Source organism: Thalassophryne amazonica, chromosome 6 (assembly GCF_902500255.1).
Source record: "Thalassophryne amazonica chromosome 6, fThaAma1.1, whole genome shotgun sequence".
Taxonomy (NCBI): Eukaryota; Metazoa; Chordata; class Actinopteri; order Batrachoidiformes; family Batrachoididae; genus Thalassophryne; species Thalassophryne amazonica.
The window spans coordinates 6,016,170-6,042,264 of NC_047108.1; the positions used below are offsets into that span (position 1 = coordinate 6,016,170).

Genomic DNA, 26,095 nt, shown 5'->3' on the forward strand with positions numbered 1-26,095 from the left:
GAATGCAGTCTCACTCCGCGCTGCCTTTGTAAACGGGCTGTCTCTGGCCCTAAAGGAGCATCTGGTGGCTAAGGATCAGCCGCGGGATTTAGATGGTCTTATTGATCTGGTTATATGCTTAGACAATCGGCTTGAGGAATTCAAGCGGGAGCGAGACCAAGGGCGTGGCCGGGTGCGCGCTGTCCCTCTCCCCTCCAGATTCGAGTTAGTGCCATCCTCTCCCCGCTCCAAAGCCAGGGCTCTCCGTGTTACACCAGCTCCCCCTGCTGACATTGCTATGGAAACAAGCAGGGCGAAAGTGACAGTAAAGGAAAAACACAGGAGACTGGCACGTGGAGAGTGTGTTTACTGCGGCTCGAATGAGCATGCGCAGAATAAGGGGCCCCAGACAGTTAAACACCAAAGCTCAACCTTCGAGACTGGGCTAATAGTGAGCCATACAAACCACACGGGTGTCCCACGCAAATGCGCACGACTCCCAGTCACAATCCTCTGTGGGGATTTAACCCTTACCGCTGAAGCACTGATCGACACAGGCTCGGAAGGGAACCTACTGGATAGTAGGTGGGCTAAGGCTGTGGGGCTCCCTCTGGTGGCCGTTCCTTCACCATTGAAAGTGCAGGCACTAGATGGCACCCTACTACCAGAAATAACACACCAGACACAGCCTTTAACCTTGGTTGTCTCTGGTAATCACAGGGAGGAGATTGTGTTTTATGTAACACCTTCTACCTCCAGAGTTATTTTGGGTTATCCATGGATGATAAAACACAATCCCCGGATTGATTGGCCATCTGGGGTTGTGGCTCAATGGAGTGAAACCTGTCACCGGGAGTGTTTGAGATCCTCGGTGCCACCTGGCAATGAAGTTAAAGAGGAGGTCAGAGTCCCCCCCAATCTCATGGAGGTGCCGGCTGAGTATCATGACCTTGCTGATGTCTTCAGCAAGGATCTGGCACTCACCCTGCCACCTCACCGACCATATGATTGTACCATTGATTTGGTTCCAGGCGCTGAGTATCCGTCCAGCAGGCTGTACAACCTCTCATGTCCTGAACGCGAATCAATGGAGACCTGCATCCGGGACTCATTAGCTACTGGGCTAATCCAAAATTCTTCATCCCCGTTAGGTGCAGGTTTCTTTTTTGTGGGCAAGAAGGACGGCGATCTCCGTCCATGCATTGATTATAGAGGGATGAACAAGATCACGGTTCGCAACCGATACCCGTTACCTCTATTGGATTCAGTGTTCACGCCCCTGCATGGAGCCAAAATATTCACAAAACTGGATCTTAGGAATGCTTACCATCTGGTTCGGATACGGAAGGGAGACGAATGGAAGACAGCATTTAACACCCCCTTAGGTCACTTTGAGTACCTGGTCATGCCGTTCGGCCTTACCAACGCCCCTGTGACGTTTCAAGCTTTGGTTAACGATGTTCTGTGGGATTTCCTGCACCAATTCGTCTTCGTATATCTAGACGATATCCTCATCTTCTCCTAGGATCCTGAGACTCATGTTAAGCATGTCCGTCAGGTCCTTCAGCAGTTATTGGAGAACTGGCTGTTCGTGAAGGCCGAGAAGTGCGAGTTCCACCGCACCTCTCTGTCCTTCTTGGGGTTCATTATCTCCTCCAACTCCGTCGCACCCGATCCGGCTAAGGTAGCTGCGGTGAGAGATTGGCCCCAACCGGTAAATCGTAGGAAGCTGCAACAGTTCCTAGGGTTCGCCAATTTCTACAGGAGGTTAATTAAGGGCTATAGTCAGGTAGTCGGCCCCCTTACAGCCCTGACCTCCACAAAAGTCCCCTTCACCTGGTCGGATCGGTGCGAAGCCGAGTTTAGGGAGTTGAAACACTGGTTTTCGACTGCACCCATTCTGGTGCAGCCCGATCCTAACCACCGGTTTATTGTTGAAGTGGATGCCTCTGACTCAGGGATAGGAGCTGTGCTGTCCCAGAGCAGGGAGTCCGATAGTGTTCTCCACCCCTGTGCTTACTACTCCTACAGGTTAACCCCCGCAGAACGGAACGTTGACGTTGGCAATCGGGAACTCCTTGCGGTGAAAGAGGCCCTTGAGGAGTGCAGACATCTGTTGGAGGGAGCTGTGGTCCCATTTGTGGTTCCCACTGACCATCGGAACCTGGAATACATCCAGACCGCTAAGCGTCTGAACCCCAGGCAAGCCCGATGGTCACTGTTTTTTGGATGCTTCAACTTCAAGATCACCTACCGCCCCGGGACCAAGAACATCCGGTCTGACGCACTGTCCCGGGTGCATGAAGAGGAAGTTGGAGCAAGACTGTTGGACCCACCGGACACCATCTTACCGGAATCCACTATCGTCGCAGCCCTCACATGGGATGTGGAGGGTGTGGTCAGGGAGGCCCTGACGCATCATCCGGATCCCGGAGGTGGTCCTCCCAACAGGCTGTACGTGCCACCAGACGCTCAGACTGCCGTATTGGACTTCTGTCACAGTTCCAAACTCTCCTGCCATCCGGGGGTGCAAAGAACCATGGCAGTGAAAAGGCAGCGGGTCTGGTGGCCGTCAGTCGAAGCCGACACCAGGGACTACATCCGGGTTTGTACCACCTGTGCCAGGGGCAAGGCTTCACATCAGCTGGAGACAGGACTCCTCCAGCCATTGCCTGTGCCTCGTCGCCCCTGGTCGCACATCGGAGTGGATTTTGTCACGGGTCTCCCTGCGTCTCAGGGAAAGACGGTCATCATGACGATAGTGAACCGGTTCTCCAAGGCAGCCCACTTCATGGCCCTCCTGAAGCTCCCGACAGCCCAGGAGACTGCAGACCTCCTGGTCTACCACGTCGTGCGTCTGCATGGTATCCCGACTGACATAGTGTCTGACCGTGGTCCTCAGTTCTCCTCGCAGGTCTGGAGGAGCTTCTGTAGGGAGCTGGGGGCCACGGTGAGCCTGTCGTCCGGGTACCACCCTCAGACTAACGGTCAAGCAGAGTGGGCCAACCAGGACCTGGAGCAAGCATTGAGATGTGTCACCTCAGCGCACCCGACGGCCTGGAGTCAACATCTGGCCTAGATCAAGTATGCACACAATAGCCAAATCTTATCATCTACCGGCCTTTCCCCGTTCGAGGTCTGTTTGGGGTACCAGCCCCCATTGTTTCCGGCTGTTGAGGGAGAGGATGAGGTGCCCTCGGTCCAGGCCCATCTCAGGAGATGCCGTCGGGTGTGGAAGAAAGCCCGCTCTGCTCTCCTGAAGGCCCGGACGCGGGCTAAGGACCATGCAGACCGCAGACGAGCCCCGGCCCCAGCATATCAGCCGGGGCAGGAGGTTTGGCTCTCAACCAAAAACATCCCTCTGCAAATGGACTCCCCCAAGTTGACTGACCGTTTCATCGGACCCTTCAAGATCCTCAAGGTGATCAGCCCGGCCGCGGTGAAGCTCCAGCTCCCAGCTTCACTGCGGATACACCCGGTTTTTCATGTTTCCAGGATCAAGCCGTACCACACATCTGATCTCTGCACCCCCGGACCGGCGCCGCCTTCTGCCCGCATCATCGATGGAGAACCCACGTGGACGGTCAAGAAACTCCTTGATGTACATTGGAGAGGTCGGGGGTACCAATACCTGGTAGACTGGGAGGGTTATGGTCCAGAAGAACGTTCCTGGGTGAAGAGGAGCTTCATTTTGGAATCCGCCCTCCTGGCGGATTTCTACCGGGAACACCCTGACAAGCTGGGTCGGGCGCCAGGGGGCGCCCATTGAGGGGGGGATCCTGTTGTGTGGGCCGCTGAAGAGGAGGTACTGCTCGCCCACCACCAGATGGCGCCCTGCCATTTTGGCATTTTTTTGGGCTCTAGAGGGCGCACTGGCTTTTTCAGGTCACCGTTAGGCTGACAGCTGATTCCCATCATCATCACCTCATCCATAAAAGCCTGGGAGAGACACCATAACTCTGCCGAGTTATCAGCTTACCACACAGGTAAACATACTCAGCCGTTTTGTGCCGTACGCACATTCATTGTAACTGAAGTCTTTGCAGTTGTGACTTATACTTGCAGCTTGTAGCCGAGTTTGTGGAAGTTGGAGGAGTTGGCGTCTCCACTCCTCACTTCTGACTTACTGAGTATAACATTTGACACTGCACGTCCTCCAGTTTTTCCTCTGCACTCTGGGAGTATCTGGATTTATTCCTCCAAGAGGATGACTGTGAGTTGCTGACTGTTTGCTGGGTGTACACACACCCACCTTAATCTGTTTTTGCTCCTGCCAGCAGTACTGGTCTGACAGCCTCGAGCGGTGGCCACCTGGGGGACCAGGACTTGGCGGCTCTGGTGTATTGCAGGCCTCCGGCTGGCGGTGGAACTTCATGGGTTCCAGCTCTTCTCTGGATAGGCGTCTCCTACCCTTGGGCCTGCCCACGTGTCACCATTTTGTTATTAATTGGACTCAGCATATTCGTCTTCTGTTTGCACTTTTGCATAATAAATTGTTATTTATTGGAATTCCTATTGACCGCTCATTTACGCCCCCTAATATGGGTCCGTGCATTCACTTTCCCAACACTAACCTGCTGCACATCCTTTCCAGCTCTGTCCCTTTGTCTGGCCAATCGGTACAAGTCCTTTTCTCCTTCCTTACTATTCAACTTCTTGTACAGCTCGCAATATGCCTTTTCCTTCGCTTTTGCCACTTCTCTTTTTGCCTTACACCGCATCTCCTTGTACTCCCGTCTACTTTCTTCATCTCTATGACTATCCCAAAACTTTTTCACCAACCTCTTTCTCCTTATGCTTTCCTGGACCTCTTCATTCCACCACCAAGTCTCCTTGTCTTCCTTCCACTGTCCAGATGTCATACCCAGTACTGTCCTAGCTGTCTCCCTCACCATATCTGCAGTACTTTTCCAGTTGTCCAAAATTGCTTCCCCTCCGACCCGTGCTTCTCTCACCTGCTCACTAAATTTCACACAACAGTCTTCCTCCTTCAGCTTCCACCATCTGATCCTTTGTTGAGCTCTCACTCTCTTCTTCTTCTTTACCTCTAAATTCATCCTACAAACAACCATCCTATGCTGTCTAACGACACTGTCTCCTGCCACCACCTTACAGTCTCTGATTTCTTTTAGCTTGCACCTCCTATAAAGAATGTAGTCCACCTGTGTGCACCTTCCTCCACTCTTATGTTACCCTGTGCTCCTCCCTTTTCTTAAAGTAGGTATTCACCACAGCCATTTCCATCCTTTTTGCAAAATCAACTACCATCTGTCCTTCCCCATTCCTATCCTTGATACCATATCTACCCATTACTTCCTCATCACCTCTGTTCCCTTCACCAACATGGCCACTGAAGTCCGCCCCTATCACCACTCTTTCATGCTTGGGCACACTCTCCACCAACTCATCTAACACACTCCAGAAATCTTCTTTCTCCTTCATCTCACAACCTACCTGTGGGGCATATGCACTGATGATATTCATCATCACCCCTTCAATTTCCAACTTCACACTCATCACCCTGTCAGACACTCCCTTAACCTCCAACACACTTTTAACATACTCTTCCTTTAAAATGACCCCAACACCATTTCTTTTCCTGTCCTCACCATGGTACAACAACTTGTACCCACCGCCGATGCTCTTACTTCCACTTGGTCTCTTGCACACACAATACGTCTACCTTTCTCCTCTCCATCATATCAGCCAGCTCTCTCCCTTTACCAGTCATACTTCCAACATTCAAAGTCCCTACTCTCATTTCCACCCTTTTAGTTTTCTTCTTCTCCCGCTGTTCGTGGGAACGTTCTCCTCCTCTTCTTCGTCGTCTTCACCCAGCAGTAGCCCAATTTCCACCGGCACCCTGTTGGGCAACAGCACCGGTGGCGGACGTTGTTAACCCGGGCCGCGACCGATCCGGTATGGAAATTCAATTCTTAGGGCCCTGTCCCACTGGCGTTTAGGAGGATTTGTGTATGGATTGTGCACAAAATTGGCCCATATTTGCCAAACATCCGCAATATCCGTGTCACATGCCTGTATGAGTCGGCCGTCATCCGAACACGCCTGTGATCATCCGCAGAGGCACTCATGTCCACAGCCAGGATTTTTGAGCTGTTCAACAATCTGAATGCGGATAATATCCGCCTTACATACTCCATATATACTCAATTCATACACAATACATACTCACTCTATGCGCTGTATATCTGCCGTTAACCGCTGATATCCGCAACTGACGGGGATTTGCGGCTTGACAGCGGACTGGGACAGTGTGTAAAACAGATATACATTGTGCCTGTCATGTCCACATCACAAACTAAAAAAACTGTTGTAGCAAATGCATACAGAATGGCCACCAATAAAGTGTTTTTATTACATCTGCTTTGCAGCTGATTTGCGGACAATTTGTGAATGTATAACAAACACGACACGTAAACCCAAAGTGTGGCAGAAAGCGACATACCTGCCAGTCAGTGCCGGTCCAGCTATGTAAATCCACAAAGACGTAATAGTTGCTGCAATCCAGGACTTTTATTTAACACCAACAAAAGGAAGAGTTGTTGTTTAGCCACAACTGTGACACTCAAAAAAAAAAGAAAAAAAGAAAAGAAAAAGAAAAAACACCTTCTCACACTCCCCAAACTCATGAACAGTTAACCCTCGCATGACAAAATGAACACCGACTGTGATCAACTTGTCCAAGTCCAGCAATGCCCCAGAGGCTGTATTGTTGGTGTGAATAGTGATGCCGACGGCCCGAGTGCGCTTCATTTATGACCGCAATGCAGATGCCGTGCACACGCAATACGTGCGCGATGCATTCATAATACACCCGTAATACTGCCGTGATAATTTTATTCACTTTATACATGCTTCCCTTAGGCAGTATTATTAGACGGATTGCTTAAATTTTCATTGTTACGCAGATGATACCCAGCTTTATCTATCCATGAAGCCAGAGGACACACACCAATTAGCTAAACTGCAGGATTGTCTTACAGACATAAAGACATGGATGACCTCTAATTTCCTGCTTTTAAACTCAGATAAAACTGAAGTTATTGTACTTGGCCCCACAAATCTTAGAAACATGGTGTCTAACCAGATCCTTACTCTGGATGGCATTACCCTGACCTCTAGTAATACTGTGAGAAATCTTGGAGTCATTTTTGATCAGGATATGTCATTCAAAGCGCATATTAAACAAATATGTAGGACTGCTTTTTTGCATTTACGCAATATCTCTAAAATTAGAAAGGTCTTGTCTCAGAGTGATGCTGAAAAACTAATTCATGCATTTATTTCCTCTAGGCTGGACTATTGTAATTCATTATTATCAGGTTGTCCTAAAAGTTCCCTAAAAAGCCTTCAGTTAATTCAAAATGCTGCAGCTAGAGTACTAACGGGGACTAGAAGGAGAGAGCACATCTCACCCATATTGGCCTCTCTTCATTGGCTTCCTGTTAATTCTAGAATAGAATTTAAAATTCTTCTTATTACTTATAAGGTTTTGAATAATCAGGTCCCATCTTATCTTAGGGACCTCATAGTACCATATCACCCCAATAGAGCGCTTCACTCTCAGACTGCAGGCTTACTTGTAGTTCCTAGGGTTTGTAAGAGTAGAATGGGGAGGCAGAGCCTTCAGCTTTCAGGCTCCTCTCCTGTGGAACCAGCTCCCAATTCGGATCAGGGAGACAGACACCCTCTCTACTTTTAAGATTAGGCTTAAAACTTTCCTTTTTGCTAAAGCTTATAGTTAGGGCTGGATCAGGTGACCCTGAACCATCCCTTAGTTATGCTGCTACAGACTTAGACTGCTGGGGGATTCCCATGATGCACTGAGTGTTTCTTTCTCTTTTTGCTCTGTATGCACCACTCTGCATTTAATCATTAGTGATTGATCTCTGCTCCCCTCCACAGCATGTCTTTTTCCTGGTTCTCTCCCTCAGCCCCAACCAGTCCCAGCAGAAGACTGCCCCTCCCTGAGCCTGGTTCTGCTGGAGGTTTCTTCCTGTTAAAAGGGAGTTTTTCCTTCCCACTGTCGCCAAGTGCTTGCTCACAGGGGGTCGTTTTGACCGTTGGGGTTTTTACGTAATTATTGTATGGCCTTACAATATAAAGCGCCTTGGGGCAACTGTTTGTTGTGATTTGGCGCTATATAAATAAAACTGATTGATTGATTGATTGATAATCGCAATGCATCAGATCCGTTTCCTCACTAAATCCGTTATATAACCGTGATTGTTCATCATATATTCGCTATATATTATTAATATATCCCTAATTCATACTGGGAAAGTATAGCCATTTTTGTTGCGGACGACAACGAACGCTGGCAATGTGTATACTCAATTCATGCGCAATTAATCCTCTCCCCAGTGGAACAGGGCCCTTAGTCTGCATAGTTGTGTTGGCTTGTTTTACGTCGGATGCCCTTCCTGACGCAACCCTCCTCATTTATCCGGGCTTGGGACCGGCACTCAGAATGTACTGGCTGCACACCCCATTGTAATTAATGTAAATAAAGTCCAAAACATATTCAGTGGCAGTCGTCCAAAACTACCACAAAGATTCCAACCTGTCGTTAATGTTAAAGGGGCAATACACAGTATTAAGAACAGGGGTATGTAAACTTTTGATCAGGGTCATTTGGGTAGTTTGTGTTGCCATTATGATTTATAAAGCGCCTTGGGGCAACTGTTTGTTGTGATTTGGCGCTATATAAATAAAATTGATTTGATTTAAAAAGAGTAAACATGGTTGTTTGACAATGAATGCTTCACCCAATCTCTAACCATGAGTGAAAAAAAGTTTTTGTGTTGTCATTCATATTCTCTGAAAAATGGCCAAAAAAAAAAAAAACAAAAGCGAAAATTCTGCCAGGGTATGTAAACGTTTGAGCACAACTGTACATCCTCTGACACGAGGTGGACTGACAATGCATCTGTGATATCATGCTCATTCTGGACGTTACGCCACAATCAAAGGCGCACGCTGCTCTGCCGCTCAGAGACGCACTGACCCGCAGTGACACACACAGTGTTTTTGGTTTGATTGCACAATGTTCACGTCTAGTTCACAAAATGAATGCGTGCCACACACATTGCACATTATAATATTTTCTTTGCGCACCCTGAACGGGATGCACAGGGGTGCCATGCGGGACATGTCGGCAGGATTACGTAGATGTGCCTGCCCAAGGCGGATTTCCCTCAGACGCAATCAGATGTTTTTGAATGTTGCTTTGATGCCGTGGGTATATTTAGTTCACAGTCAGATTGCAGTTAGAGTCCACCTCGACTGCTGTATGATATTTTTCCACTTTGAGTGCCTGCCCATGGTAAATTCCCTTTGAACGTGATCAGACTGTTTCGAAGGCTGTTTGACCTCTGTGCTGTGTATGTACTCTCTAGTCCGTCACTCCACCTCTGGACACCATCCACTCCACCAATCGCCACCATGGGAGGCAGACGCTCTACCCAGGGGGCTAAAACCCATGGGCTCTGGCATCTAGATCATCCAGCGCTTCTTTTGGCATTTGTGAGTGAGGCTTACCATCACCATATGCACAGTGACTCCTGCTGGACTCTGTCACATATGCAATTAATATAGCCTGACAGCACTTGTTATTATTTACAGTGCTTTTTTTCCATGCCTTCAGTCTGGGGTATTTCCACAGCTTCCTTTCACACAATAACAGCATAATATGTATATGTCGCAGACATGAACGGGTGATGCTCTTCAGCATCTCACCATGACATTTAGGTTCCTCAGACTTTTTTCAGTAAATGCTTCTGGAGAGCATTAGCTTCAGCTTCTGGGGGGGGGGGGGGAAGTTGCTCCCCAGGCCCCCCCAACTACGGGTCTCTTAACCCCCTGCCACTTCAAGCATTTTCTTTATTTACATTCTCACATTCCTGGAAAAAGAGTCCTCACCATCTCATTTAGGTCTGTCACACTTCATTTTCAGTAAATATGTGGGGAACATAATCATGGCAAAACCTTCTGCTTCTGGGGAGCTTTGCCCCCCACACCCCCCAACTACTCCCCTCTTAATCGCCACCATTTTAAGCATTTCGTTATTTTGCATCTTACATGCCTGGAAAAGAGTCATCACCATGTAATTTAAGGCCTTCAAACTTTTTTTCGTAAATGCTTCTAAGGAGTATATGCATGGCTAAAATGCTAACCCTAACCCCCCCATGCCCTCTTAACCCCCTGCCACTTAACCTCCTCTACACCACTCCATCAGGAAGCTGTATTTTATATTTTTAATTAAATTTATACCAAGTTGTAGTTTGAGTTTAATAAAAATGATTTTAGACATTAGAAAACAGCTGTTTACTCACCAATATAACTAGGAGTCTGTGATTGAGATGATGTGTTCAAATTCAAAACTGGCTCAAACATTTTTCTTCTTCAGCTAAGGTGGATTAGAACTTTTTTGTTGAACACAGCACCAGCTACTGTACAGGGTGGACCTAGCAGTCAATATGTGTCACCAATTTCAAAATGGCTCTTTTCAACCAGACGTGGTGGCATGTATGGCGTCACATCAGTGCCAAAACCACACTGGTGTAAAAAATGCATTCAAGCGCAGATATTTACTGCGCGTTTGCAAATTATCACATCACGCACACAATATATCACCCCAATAGAGCGCTTCGCTCTCAGACTGCAGGCTTACTTGTAGTTCCTAGGGTTTGTAAGAGTAGAATGGGAGGCAGAGCCTTCAGCTTTCAGGCTCCTCTCCTGTGGAACCAGCTCCCAATTCAGATCAGGGAGACAGACACCCTCTCTACTTTTAAGATTAGGCTTAAAACTTTCCTTTTTGCTAAAGCTTATAGTTAGGGCTGGATCAGGTGACCCTGAACCATCCCTTAGTTATGCTGCTATAGACTTAGACTGCTGGGGGGTTCCCATGATGCACTGTTTCTTTCTCTTTTTGCTCTGTATGCACCACTCTGCATTTAATCATTAGTGATCGATCTCTGCTCCCCTCCACAGCATGTCTTTTTCCTGGTTCTCTCCCTCAGCCCCAACCAGTCCCAGCAGAAGACTGCCCCTCCCTGAGCCTGGTTCTGCTGGAGGTTTCTTCCTGTTAAAAGGGAGTTTTTCCTTCACACTGTAGCCAAGTGCTTGCTCACAGGGGGTCGTTTTGACCGTTGGGGTTTTACATAATTATTGTATGGCTTTGCCTTACAATATAAAGCGCCTTGGGGCAACTGTTTGTTGTGATTTGGCGCTATATAAATAAAATTGATTGATTGATTGATTGATTGAAATTATCACTACGCATACACAAATTGTGTCTGCACACACGTGCAAATAGTGCTGCGTGCGAAGTCCAGCGCTCCCCCCGCCCACTCAAAGTTGATTTCTGCTGGCATGCAGAGAATTCCTGCTCTCTCACTCCAGGTTTATGGCACTATGGGGGAGGGAACCAGGTCGGCACTAACTCTGCTGTGATTGGCCGCCTCTGGAGAACGAGGTTTGATTGACAGCCCTCCTCTCTGATGCGGAAGTCAGTCGGAGACAACAGCGTTAATCGATTATCACCTGTTTCTGCTTAAAACTTCACTCCCATCATTATCTATCTCAGTGACAGATCTCTGTAGCTTCTCTGCAACAATCATTTCTACATAAATTCAGCATAATTTCATAATAACATTCAGATTCTTACTCTGGGTTTGAAGGCAATGAGCTTGAGGATCATCTCCACGGTGAAAACCCCAGTGAAGACCATGTTGAGGATGTCCATGGCATAGTTGAACAGATGAGACTGACCATGATGCTGGAAACATCAAACAAGAAAAACTAGAAATTATTAAACATACATGTATTTTCTAATTTATACTGATTAGTACAGGACAATTTGAGTCATAATGTTAATTCATTTATCTAAAATTGATATTCAAGACTAATAATTCATTTATTTATATAGCACTTTAAGCAAAAAAAAAAAAAAAAAAAAAATTACAAAGTGCTCAACATAAAACAGGATTTAAAAAGTCAATATCAAATACAAATAAGAAGAAGCATGTAGACGGCCACTTTCAGCGGTATTTCTGTTGTGTGGGCCGCTGAAGAGGAGGTACTGCTGGCCCACCACCACCAGTCGGCGCCCTGCTTGGAGTGCAGGCTTCAAGCATGAGAGGGCGCCGAGACAACAGAGAGTGACAGCTGTCACTCATTTACACCAGCTGTCACCAATCACCACCGTCCCTACAAAAGCCGGATTATTACTCCACCTCCTCGCCGAGAAATCTGCTACCGTCTAAGGTAACCTTCTCTGCTGTGATTTAGTTGTATCTAAACATTGTTCTGTGTGCAGCCGTTTTCCTGTGGACTCAGTCTGAAGCTGGATTGGTGGATAGTGGGAGTGCGACGGTCTTCGCCTCTCACTCCATCCAGGGAAGAGACTAACAGGAGCTGCACGGGTGAAATTGTATCTGGAGGTGGAGGTTTTCCCTCCTTGAAGATCTGTATTGAAGGATTACTGGGTGTGTGGATACACACTCACCATTAACTGTTTTCATCTTCTGCCAGCAGTACCAGGGTCTGCAACAGAAGACGGTGACCACCTGGGGACTCAGGACTTGGCGGCTCCGGTGTTCTTCAGGCCATTGGTGGTGGAAACTGTGTGGGTCCCGGCTCTTTGATCGTCAGAGGTCTCCTATCTTCGAGCCTGCCCGCACGTCACCTTGTGTTTAATTGGCATTATATTTTTGTCTGTATCCAGTTGTGCGTTTCACAACATTAAATTGTTACTCTTTGTCTTATCCATTGTCCGTTCATTTGCGCCCCCTGTTGCGGGTCCGTGTTACGACACCTTCCCAACAACTTCCCCCTCTGCAGGACCCAGTTTGAGGACCTCCTGTACCGTTCACGCGCGCACATGTAAACAATAAAAAATAAATAAATAAAAACTGTCCGCTGCCGCTGCTGTGGTGCTGCTGCTTGCTCTTCCCCCAAACTCTGTCATAACTGTGTTTATAAATCAGTCACCATTTGTTTTATTATACATCTGTGTAGTTAATAAATAAAATAATCTTCACTGACGATTCACTCGTACGCGCACATGAAGAAAAAAAAAACTGTCCGCTGCCACTGATGCGGGGCTGCTGCTCGCTCTTCCCCCCAAAAACTCTGTCTCTCAAAAACTCATTCACACTCCAAACATCTCCACGTCACTACATATCCAGTCCCTGATTGGTCATCGCATCGTGACAAGATGAAAAAGTTCAGATTTTTCCACTTGGGGAGGAGGGTAATGCGGCGCGACACGATATTGCGCCACAAATGTGCCAATTGCTCAAAATCGCTTCATTCGCATCGCTTCATTCGCGTCCATTGCGTCGCATTGCGTGGCTTGAACTTTTGTGGCGCCACAATGTGTCCTTCCATAGAGATTACATGGCAACCTGTCGCCGCCATCGCTCGCGTCGCGTCCAGTGTGAATGCGGCTATAAAGTAACAGCCTATGAAAATCAGGTGTAATGTGACCAAATGCTCTGGTGTGGGACAAGACTCTAGCATCAGAATTCTGGACCATCTGAGACTTCTGATGCTCTTCAGTGGCAATCCAGAATAACAGATTAGAATAGTGCTGTGGGAAAAATATAAGTTTTATCTGAACACGATGAAAAAACAATAAAGGTTCTGACAGAATGGCCTTCTTTGTCTTGGATTCATTCGAAGCTTTGAACAAAAGGAGGTTAATCAGGATACATGCAGTTTGTAAGGAAAAAAGCACAGACAGAAAGAGAATGATGCACAGAAAAAAAGCTGTGTCGAATAACTGCTCACAACTCTCTCAACTGAAAGTTAACATCTGTTGTTAACAACCATGTTGCAGTCTGGCAGGGCCAACAAGTGCAGGAAGTTAGAAGAAATCCAACTTTTCACTGCAATCAAACAAACCTCCAGTTTTGCAATTTGGGAGACCTTATATACAGAGACAGGCATATACATCTGCAGATCATCAGCATAGCAATGAAATTTAATCCCATGGTTCTGTATAATCTGACCAAGAGGTGCAACATAAAGCGAAAACAATAGTGGCCACTGAATAGAACCTTGAGGTACCCCCATATGTTATAACTGAGAATTCAGAGGTTTTCTTGGTGTAAACACACTACAGTTGGTCGAACAAATATGATCTCAGACATGAAAGCGCCCGTCCAGAAATCTTGAAATAATTCTCAGTTATCTCCAACAAAATACTGTGATCAACTGTATCAATAGCCACACTCAAATCAAGCAACAGCAACACAGGAGTGGAATCCACATCCATAGCCAGCAACAAATCACTCACCATCCAAATTTAGTTAGTGTTTGTAAAATATACACAAACTTTAGAAATACAGCACTAACACTACAAAAGACTACCAAGTCAACAGCTTTGGTTGTCTCATGGGGATATGGGGCATTTGTTTTTTTAAGGTTGGAGATGCATCAGGATTGAAGTGAACACACCTCCTACACCTCCTGGTTGCTCTTTTGGTCATCTGTCATTGTGAACATTGGACTACATATGGCTGCAACATTTTCATCACTGCTAATTCCGAGTTGTTTTTGTTTTATTTGTTAGTCTGGCCAAAGCAGATGGTCACCCCACAGAGTCTGCTCTGCTTGAGGTTTCTTCCTATAATTAAAAATGCCTGAAGCCCCTTTCACACCGGGCCAGCTTAAAGTTCTGTAATAATACAATAACATGTAGCTGTCGTGCGGTATGCACTTTCAGAGGCCCGATGTCCGCGCCCAGTCACCCAAAATGACCGATATTCGCCCAAGTTAGACAAGGGCAAATATCAGTCATTTTGGGTGACTGGGCGTGGACGGAGAGACTCAGAAAATGCATACCACAAGACAACTACATGTTATTTGCATTATTATCACTTACTGAGATACACAACACGTGGAACCACATTAACAATATTTAATGTCATTTCAAAATGCACAACACCCAGCAAACGCGTAAAATAAAAAGTTGGCCCACTTTAACTTTTGTCATGTTGGCTGGTACCGCGCTGCTCTCCAAATTCGGCAGGCCATCCTCATCAAACTGGCTGCTTTGGCTGCTGTTCATTGACGGACTATCCATGATAAAAATCATCCGGAACATTGGGACTAACACACACTGCTCACCTTTTCATGTTATCGTCTGCAGACAGTTCTTGGGTTGCGCATGCTATGACATCATCACTTTATGCACAGCAGGCAGGTACTGCGGGCAGGTATGAACAGGTAGCGTAAAAGTAAATGTATGCGACCGGCCAAGCAACGCCTCAGAAAGTGATAATAATGCCGTGTACTGACTATGTAGCCCTACACCGAGTTTATGCAGCCCTACATGGCAATACGCTGAGGGACACTGACAGATGCAAAGGGATCCACAAAATGGATGTAAAAAATTAAAAATGTTTCATTCAATAACACACAGTGTTCCACACAGGTCTACACGACACTCCGTTACTGTATGTAAATCTACATAACACTGCGTTACTGTACACCAAGCCTCCTCAATTGTTCACAACCCTACGCCAGGGTGAAAAATCCTTTTAGGTTTTCTATCAGTACAGACCTGCAATGATAGATTTTATTCACCTCGTTGGACTTTGCTGACAGTAAAGCTTCAAAACCACGGAAGAGACACGGAGGAAGACTCCTCATGGACAGATCGGCAGTGAGAGGACATGTCCATGTCCACTCCTCACAGGCGGATCACGCACGCGATACATGCTGTCTTTAAAGCAGAATATTGGCGTTAAATGATGGAGAGCTCAGCTCGGCACACATAACTGTCGATTTGTGCTTCTTTCACCTCCTCAAGTTCTCTCATGATTGTGGCACATTAAATAAAGTCCACTGTAAGTCCCTTCGGCTGCTCCCTTGGTTGCACTCTGGGTCGCCACAGCAAATCCGAGGTGGATCTGCATGTCCAATTGGCACAAGTTTTACGCCTGATGCCCTTCCTGACGCAACTCCACATTACAATGAGAAATGTGGCAGGGGTGGGGTTTGAACTGGGAACCTTCCACACTGAAACCAAGTGCACTAAACAATCGGTCACCATCCCTGCAACGTTAAATAAAGTCCATTAACTCCTGGAAATAATGTATTCTGACTTTTTCCATTGTATCAAATCCATCTGCGTGTCCAGGCAGTAAAAACGGCGTCATGGAGCCAAGCTTCTCACGTCTTGCATACAAGGTTTTTGTTTTTGTTTTTTCCACTGCGCGCAACTTATGCAGCCATTCGAGCATACTTAATACGCAGCACAAGGCAACTCTATGTAAACCCAGTGTGAAAGGAGCTTGAGGGAGTTTTTCCTTATAATTGTCAATCTGTTTGCTCAAGGGATCGGTAAAGTTTAAACTTTACTCAGATACGGCACCTTGGGGCAATACAATGTGTTTTGGCAACGTATAAATTAATTTAACAAGGGAAAAATAATTTGTGAATTCAAGAAAAGAGCAGACAAGTGATTTCAGTGGAATTCAATGGAAGGAAGGTCTGGGAAGTTCCACTTTTTCTCCCTGATGCTTTTGAGATACTTTCTGAAAAGAACAAAGAGGCAAACAGAGTTTAGTTTAATTCACTAAATTGTGAAATCATTGCTCTTACCTGGATGGCCAGACACAGCGTGTTGAGGATGATTAGGACAAACATGATGTACTCAAAGCCAGTGGAGTTGACCACGTACCAGAACTTGTACTGGTAGGGGTTTTTTGGGATGTAGCGCCGCAGAGGCCGAGCTTTGAGTGCATACTCCACACACTGACGCTGTGGTGGTGATGACGGCGAGAAGGTCAGTATAAATAAAGAAATACAATCGTATCAGCAAGTGAAGCACGTTGATGCCTGTGGAGAAATCCAAGCACCATTTCGGGCTTGGATTTGGAACTTTGAGCAATAAACTTGCATTTTACCAAAGAAAAAAGATGTGCCTCCTACCTGGTTCTTGTCCAGCTCACAGTTCTTGTACTCTTTCTCTCCTTGCTCCTGGAAGGTAACAATAACAAAACCAACAAAGATGTTCATCATGAAGAAGGCGATGATGATGATGTAGATGATGAAAAAGATGGAGATCTCAATGCGGTAGTTGTAGATGGGACCCGTGTTCTCCCTGCTGGAGTCAATGGCCTTGTAAAGCAGACTGTAGGAACACAAAAACACATTTAAGGCACCAAAAGATGGTATGGGTGGTATATGTTCTATTTTCCTTGCTAGACTTCTTTTAGAATCTTTATGATTATTTTACAGGCTTCTTTTATGGATATAAGATTTTGTTAAGATTTTGCTAACTTTTGCACGGATAGAATTGCCTCCAATTTTGTTGTATTGTACATGTACACACACACACACATATAATTTTTTAATCAAGGTAACTGCAGATTTTCTACATTTAAAAATATTACATACCATGTCATTAGTCTTCTACAGACTGAAAAATAGCAAAGTTTCTATGAAAGGCATGTGTTATATAAAAAATAACAATCCTACAGTTGTAAATGGGTACAGTAGAAAACTCCAAATAAATTTTCCACAGTCAGCCTCACTGAGACACGAGGCAGTACTCACGTGGGCCATCCTTCAAAGGTGGAGACAGTGAAGAGCGCCATCATGGCCATGAGAACGTTGTCAAAGTTGAAGTCACTGTTGTACCAGATTCTCTCCTTGACCACTGGGAGCGCTGTGTCCCCATTGTGATAGAGAATGTAGGTACCCCTGTGATTTAAAAATGAAACATCACAAGGGAAAAATGGCGGCAGAAGAGTAAGAAGTGTTTAGCGTGAGCTCCCATTTTTTGTTTACTATATAGTGGTGTTTTTACAATTTATCTCTGCTAAATTCGACACCTGTTATTTTGTTAGTCTATCTTTACAGTGTAGCCTCCTTTTTCGTGTATAATGGCATCCAGTTTGAGAAAATATAAATATATGGGATCTGCAGCCGCTAGGCCTGATGCTACCTGCAATCAGAGTTATGCTAAAGACTCTGCACCGCCATGCGGTGCGGGCGGAAGTGGCGAGCAGCACCACGGCCCTTCGGGCTGATTTAGACCACGTAAAATTTCAATTCAAAGACGTGGAGGACGGCTTGTCGACCTGGTTAGAGGAGGTGGTTTCTCTGCGCAGTGCTGTGACTGAGATGAAAGCCGAGTTAAATGGTCTCCGAAAGAAATATGAAGATACGGAGGGGCGTTTAAGGAGATGCAATCTGAGGATTATTGGCGTCCCGAAAAACACCAGAGTTTAGCACTGCTACCGCATTAGCTGAACATCTCAAGGATCTACTGGATCTGGAAAACGCACCACGTATTGACCACTTTCACTGCACGCCAGGCGGGAGGAAGGCGGGAGGAAGGCCGCGGGCAGTGAGGCCGGTTATGCGTTAGTAACGCGTTACTCTAATCTGACCACTTTTTTTAGTAACGAGTAATCTAACGCGTTAATCTTTCCAAATCAGTAATCAGATTAAAGTTAACTCTCCAAGTCACTGTGCGTTACTATTATTTTTCATTGTGGGTCGATAGCAGCATTAAACTTGGTCCGTGGGCAGGAGGTCGAGGTTCGACTGAACTGCCCACTTTAAGCGAGCTGTGAGCTTTTCATCCACGGTTTTTTGCAGCTGCTCGACTCGTTCTCACCTCTTAACGTGCGGTGATCAGCACACCTGCACTGAGCTTTACAAAGACATTTTTATGCTTTTTTTCCTCCTTTATTTAGAATTCTGAGCTGAGCCGCTCCGTATCTGCTCGTTAAAAACAGCTGATCCTCTGCGACGCGTCAACAACTAACACTATTTTCCACTCAAATGCACCTAAACTCTCTTTCTGAGGACCACATGATGTGAAAACGCAATAAAACTTTCTTACCTGTAAATCTGGTCATGTTTTCTGCATAAATAAATGTTATCCATTCTTTGTGCTCAAACGCCAAAGCAGGGGCGAATCCAGACGGAATGGGGGCATGGGGGAGGGATGTGCCCCCCCTCCCCACAACACCCTTGGATTAAAGGTCCAGTTTTGAAGCCTTTTTTTTACTACAACTACTAATACTACTTAAAATAATATTAATTTCGACAAGTAAAATATTTAGAGAGAATTTAAATGTTAGAAAAATGTTAGAATGAATTTAATAGTTACATTTATAAACAATGTAGGTTCGAAATTGCAAGTTTTACTGTTACAGTGCTGTCAACAGTTAAATATGAGGTCAAGAAAGAGGTCTTTATTTTACTTTTTATAAAACAAGTATTTATTTTCATTGAAGTTAAGAAAGGGTGACTATAAAGTGAGTTTTGGCAAAACAGGTATCATTGTCATGTTGAGGTGGGTTGTTGTCGGCAGCTGTGGAAAGTAACTAAAAAAGTAACTAGTAATCTAACTTAGTTACTTTTACAATTGAGTAATCAGTAAAGTAACTAAGTTACTTTTTCAAGGAGTAATCAGTAATTGGATTACTTTTTCAAAGTAACTGTGGCAACACTGGCCGCGGGTCATTGTGGTGAAGCTGCATTACTTCCAGGAGTGTGCGGAGATACTGGGGCGTGCACGCTGTCATGGGCCGCTTCGATACAGAGAGGCGCCGGTCTTCATCGCCCCAGATTACACAGCTAGTGTGGCCAAAGCCCGAGCAGCTTTTACTGACGTCAAGAGGCTTCTTCATAACAGGCGAGATGTTCGGTACGGACTGTTGTTCCCAGCTCGGCTCCGCATCACTTACGGTGAGGACAACATGGAGTTTACGGATCCGAACGCTGCCATAGAATATGTTCGGAAAAATATTATCTCTATGCTGAGCAGAGACGATGGGAAGTGAAACTCTCATTCTCATCACATTTACAGGCTTCATTAACTTTTTTGAGCGAGTTTAAAGTCATCTTTTTTAACTATTATTTAGTTTACCACTAATAATTATTTCTTAACTGACGGGCAAAATGGGAGCCCAGCGTAGTTGTTTTTTTTTTTCCCCTCAGTACAAGCACTAATGTGTGGATTTGTGTTTAAGAGTTGCTGTTATTATCTCCATGTTCATGTGGGAGATAGGGGTGGGGCTAAACCGGATGTTTTTATTTGTGGTGACCTTTATGTCAGGTATCTTTGGATTCATGTGCATCAGGTGATATATTGTTTTTCTGATCATGGCTGGAAATATGAAAAATACTAGTTATTCAAATGGCTGTCTAGTTAACTGTGTGAGCTGGAATGTAAAATCTCTTAATAGCCCATTAAAATTTAGTAAAATTATGAGCCATTTAAATCAGCTGAGAGCGGATATTGCCTTTTTGCAAGAGACACGTGTGTGCTCTGCTGATAGTGTGCTTCTAAGTAAAAAATGGTCTGGTCAGGTGTTTCAATCTCATTTTCAATCTAAGTCCAGGGGAGTAGCCGTCATGATTAATCAGCAGGTACAGTTTACAGTGTCTAGTGTACACTCAGACACAGCTGGACGTTATGTTGTTGTAGTTGGTATGTTATATACCATCCCAGTGATTTTGGTATCAGTTTATGTACCAAATTGGGATGATAATATATTTTTTAACTCCCTTTTGTCAAAGCTGCCAAACATATCATCACACAGTCTTCTGATAGGTGGCAATATTAACTGTGTTCTTTCATCGCTCGATCGTAGTGCTGTGGGGAAGATCAATTTGACCAAATCTGCTCATAGAATTAACTCCTTTTTAAAAACGTATGGTGTGGCGCTTTCATAATCCTACCTCAAGAGCATATTCATTCTTCTCCAGTGTTCATAAGTCATACCCTTGGATTGATTATTTTTTCCTTGATAAGCGTGTTCTGCCGTTAGTGAGAGTGTGAATATGGAGCAATGGTCATATCAGATCATGGACCTCTCATTATGAAGCTGATGATCCCAGTAACACACTATTTACCGTCCCTGGCGATTTAATTTGTTACTTCTGTCTGAGGAAGATTTTGTTCAGTTTATTGTATCTGAAATCAAATTCTTTCTTGAAACTAATCAAACGTCAGGGATGCCACATTGTATTGTGTGGGAGACACTGAAGGCCTATTTGAGGGGACAAATAATCTCTTACTGTGCTAATAAAAGAAAGACAAACTTGCTACGGTTACAACAGCTAACAGATGAGATATTACAATTAGACGCCGCACTCAGTCGCTCCCCCTCTCAAGATCTAGTGAAGAAACGTGTTTTACTCCAGACAGAATTTAATACTCTGTCAACACAGCAGGCTGAGTATTTAATATTTAAATCTAGACAGTGTCATTATGAACATGGTGAAAAGGATAGTCGATTGCTTGCACATCAGCTACGCCAGCGTTCAGCTTATCAAACTATTCCAAAAATAAATGATGATCAAGGCAAGGAATGTTGCGATAATGCTGAAATAAATCTGTGTTTTAGTAAATTTTACTGCGCCCTGAACACATCAGAATCACCAGTTCATTCATTCATTCATCTTCTACCGCTTATTCCAATTAAGGGTCGCGGGGGGCTGGAGCCTATCCCAGCAGTCATAGGGCGCAAGGCAGGGTACACCCAGGACAGGACGCCAGTCTGTCGCAGGGCCACAAACAGACAAACAAACACAGACACACCCACACACACCTACGGACAATTTCAAAGAGAAGAGAGTTGATTCACCTGAATTAGAAAAGTTTTTTAGCAACCTGGAGCTTCCCTCAGTAAATCCTGATTTGGTAAATGAGTTGGAGAGAGATATCACTGTGGCTGAAATTGTTGTAGCAATTGGTGATATGCAAAATGGGAAATCCCCGGGCCCGGATGGCTTTCCCATTGAGTTTTTAAAACTTTTTCAGATCAGCTTTCCCCTCTTTTATTGTCAGTTTTTGGCATTACCACTCTCTACACGGCAAGCTGTTATATCATTGCTACTGAAGAAAGATAGAGACCCCTTAAACTGTAGCTCATATCGCTCGATATCTCTCTTGAACACTGATGCAAAAATCCTGGCAAAGGTTTTAGCAAGGCGTCTTGAATACGTGGTCCCTACGATTGTCTCATCTGACCAGTCAGGGTTTGTAAAAAAACGTCAATCTTTTTTTAATATCAGGTGACTGTTTGATGGTTTATATACTTCTGCTCCACACGGTCATAAGAATGATGAAGTTGTACTCTCGCCGGATGCTGATAAAGCATTTGATCGTGTGGAATGGAGATTTCTCTTTAAGACCTTAGAGTCTTTTAAATTTGGCCCTAAATTTCTGTTGTGGGTAAAACTACTCTATTCATCTCCAATGGCAGCAGTACGCACTAATAATAATATATCTGGCTATTTCAAATTACAACGTGGTACGAGACAGGGATGTCCACTCTCTTCATTGTTATTTGAAATCGCAATAGAACCACTGGCAGTAGCGCTACATAACAACTTACTTATTAAGGGCATAAACCGGTTTGGCATGGAACATAAGGTTTCTTTATATGCGGATGATACCCTTTTATACATTTCAGATCCCCTCTCTAGTATTCCTGAACTACTTGCTTTGCTTCAAGAATTTGGGCGAGTATCTGGTTATAAGGTTAATCTCCAGAAGAGTCAGCTCATGCCTGTGTCTTCTTTAAATGCAAAACTTGAGGGCAATGTCCCATTTAAAATTAACACTAAAAAATGTAAATATCTCGGCATTTGGGTAACACGAGGCTATAAGGTGCTTTACCAGGCTAATTATTCACCTCTTCTGGCAAATCTTAAGCATGACATTCACCAGGTGGCAAAATCTACCTCTCTCTCTTGGGGAAGGATTAATTCAATCAGAATGACAATATTACCTAAATTTTTGTATTTGTTTCAGAACTTGCCAATATTTTTGACAAAATCATTTTTTTTCAATTTGAATAGTCAGTTGTCCACATTTATTTGGAATAAACAGCACCCTCGAATTGGCAAAAGGATCTTACAGATGCCCCGTAGTCTTGGTGGTATGTCACTGCCCAATTTTATGTTTTATTACTGGGCAGCGAATATTAGAGCCTTATTATTTTGGTTAGAAACAGATAATCTCCCTAGTTGGGTGGCTCTGGAAAAAGCCTCTCACATCTAGCTCTGCATCTGCTTTACTTTGCTCTCAGTTACCATTTACAAATCCACTCTCAAACTATACCGGTAATCCTGTTGTTACTCACACAATGAAAATCTGGAATCAGTTCAGGAGGTCATGTCACTTTACAGAACTATTGTTTTTTGCCCCAGTGTCAAATAATCACATGTTTGTCCCTTCTTTGACTGATGCAACTTTTAATCCCTTACCAAAAAGTAGTACATGCAAGTATGTTTCAAGTATACTTCCAGTTTACTTTTTATATACTTATCAGTACTATTTTTTGGTAAGGGATACCTGGACTCTTAAAAGTGTGCATTCACTTTATGATCTTTATGTAGATAATATCTTTGCCTCTTATGATCAGCTGGTACAGAAATTTGGTCTCCACTTTTCACGTTTCTTTAAATATCTCCAAGTCAGACATTTTGTGAGGTCAAACTCTGTTAGTTTCCCTTTGTGTCCCTCTAAGAACTTGGTGGATTTGATTCTGGAGTGCAAAACTTTTCCAAAACGGACACTCAGCAGGATTTACAAACTGCTGAGCTATCACTATGAGAGGAGTTTGGACTCCCTTAAACACAAATGGGAGCTGGACTTGGGTGAAACCATATCAGATTCAATGTGGGGAATCATTATCAAGAACACTTATTCAGCTTCAATATGTCTGAGACATTCTGTTCTTCAGTTTAAAGTCGTCCATCGTCTGTATTGGTCTAAGGACAAACTGTCAAAGTTTAAACCAGACCTGGACCTGGCCTGCAACCGCTGTAAACAATCCCCGGCCTCACTGGTTCACACATTCTGGACGTGTCCAAAAGTATACGGTTATTGGCAATCTGTTTTCAACACACTTTCTGCAATCTGTGGTAGGACTGTCCATCCATCTCCACTGACCTCTCTGTTTGGTGTTGTCCCTCTGGAGGCCCTATTCAGTAAAAAACAGAAGGCTATGATTGCGTTTTGTTCTGTTGGCCAGGAGACTCATTCTCTGCCAATGGAAGGATCTATATCCACCTTCATATGGTCAATGGATGAGAGATGTTATGTATCATATTCATTTGGAGAAGATCAGATATACTGTAAAAGGATCTGTCAAGGTTTATCTTGATACATGGCAGCCATTTCTATCTTATTTTGAGAGTTTGCCTGCAGATGTTTCAGTTTAAATACTATCATGGTCTGTGATGCATACTAACATACTGTACTTAAGATTGTGTTTGTGTGTCCTTAGATGCCTGTACAGTTTAGTTATTATTATAGTTGATCTGGTTTAGAAGGGGTGGATCACAACCTGCTGCTTTGTTTGTATTAATGTTATCACATTGTCAACTCAACATGACAGCTACAAGAGTCAACCTTTATGACGACAGCTAGTCTAGGTTAGGTAGCTAATCACAACATCCAATTCATGACTTGTAATTCAATATAACGCAAAGATCTTTGATAGGATGATATTTAGTAAGAAATACTTTTTGGTAGGGATGCACCAATACCACTTTTTTCCAGACCGAGTACAAGTGCAAGTACATACATTTATGTACTCTTCGATACTGAGTAGTGATACAAATACTTAATGATACCATTACAGTTTTATGATGACTTTGAAATAATGTTTTATTCATCAGCTGTTCCTTACTTTTTGACAGTAACTGCTACCAATAACATTTGCTTTGTTTTTATTGACAAACATTTCACTTAAATCATGTAACTTCACTTTTTGACTCCACCAAATTTTCCTTTAACATTAACTGTGTGTTTCTTAACAAACACGACACTGCCAGACATCTCACTGAAATGTAACCTGTGGACTTCAGCACTACAGAATATACAACATTACACCAGGAACAGAACTGAAACTGTCCATCACTAACTATTTATGTCTGTGAGGACCAAAAGCCTGTTTTGCAAATGTGAGGGCAGATTTTTTTTAATGAAAAGCAGCTTCTCTGCATTATCAGCTGTGAGCCTGTTTCTGTTTTTATCTACAATGTGTGACACTGAGCTAAACAGCCTTTCACTCTCCACACTATTTTTTTTAACTTTTAATTAAATAAACCATAAATGGTTTTTCCCCAAAGATGGAACATGTAAGCATTGATGAGCATGGCGTGCGTGCACACGCAGTGTTGGGTGGCATCTCTGCACCACACGGAGACAAAATGGAGCAATTTTAAAATTATTTTATTTATTTTTCTTTGTGGATCATGGAATCATTTCATTGCGTGCACACAGAATCGCCTGTTGCCTGTGGGAACTGAGACATTAATGAATGAGGCGCGCAATAACTCTTTCAACTTTAGGCACAAAAGTGCAGCCTGTGGAGAGGAAATTAGCTCCAAAATGCAGCGCCACAGACATTCAACAAACGGAATACACCTGTAGTGAACCCAGCCGGTCTCGCATTGTCCTGGACAACCACACCAGGGGCTGAAACTCACAAACCTGATGGACAATCTCCGCTGCTAAAACCGTGATCTGATGGAGAGAACTGTGGCACAAAGTCCCAAAGTCACACAAGAACTTTTTTCAGCCATGACGAGGAATTAAAGTATTTTCAGTTGTTGTTTTCCCAAACTCAGGAGACTTTATGTGGATTATTTTTCTTCAGGATCATGTGATGATGAATTCCAGGAACAGGTAAGACTTTTTATTTACTCTGTGTGTGAATTTACTCCGCATGATGACTGCGGCTTTCAGCCAATCAATGGACAGCATTGTTGGACGCATTTCAACTTATGAGTAAATTACACAAAAGCCTGTAAAAATCCATAAATTTAGCTGCATCATTGTTTAAGCCACAGTGTTTAAAATGTGTGAAAAAAGTAGTGTCTTATAGTCCAGAAATGACGGCGCATGTGCGTGAAAATCCCCCATTGAGAGGTTGACATCATGCTGCTGTAAAGGGGGTATCGGGTGTCGTAGTATCACAGACGTTTTATGATTACAAGTACGAGTAAATGAATACGGGATCAGGGCGATACCTGATACTGGTATTGGGATCGGTACATCCCTACTTTTTGGACACAAAGTGAATTTCATCCATCACAATCT

The 26,095-nt window shown here is 44.3% G+C and overlaps 1 protein-coding gene across 19 annotated transcripts in view; it reads right to left on the reverse strand.

The window, feature by feature from the left end:
• The window catches only part of cacna1db (calcium channel, voltage-dependent, L type, alpha 1D subunit, b), a 497,403-nt gene that overhangs the window by 100,522 nt on the left and 370,786 nt on the right, over positions 1 to 26,095 (reverse strand). For all 19 annotated transcript variants that reach the window (XM_034171706.1, XM_034171704.1, XM_034171703.1 and 16 more), the window contains 4 exons: positions 17,572 to 17,718; positions 16,945 to 17,146; positions 16,615 to 16,773; positions 11,669 to 11,779 (listed from right to left, as the gene is read on the reverse strand). In XM_034171706.1, coding sequence (XP_034027597.1) covers positions 11,669 to 11,779; positions 16,615 to 16,773; positions 16,945 to 17,146; positions 17,572 to 17,718 — 619 coding nt within the window. The remainder of the gene's footprint in view (positions 1 to 11,668; positions 11,780 to 16,614; positions 16,774 to 16,944; positions 17,147 to 17,571; positions 17,719 to 26,095) is intronic.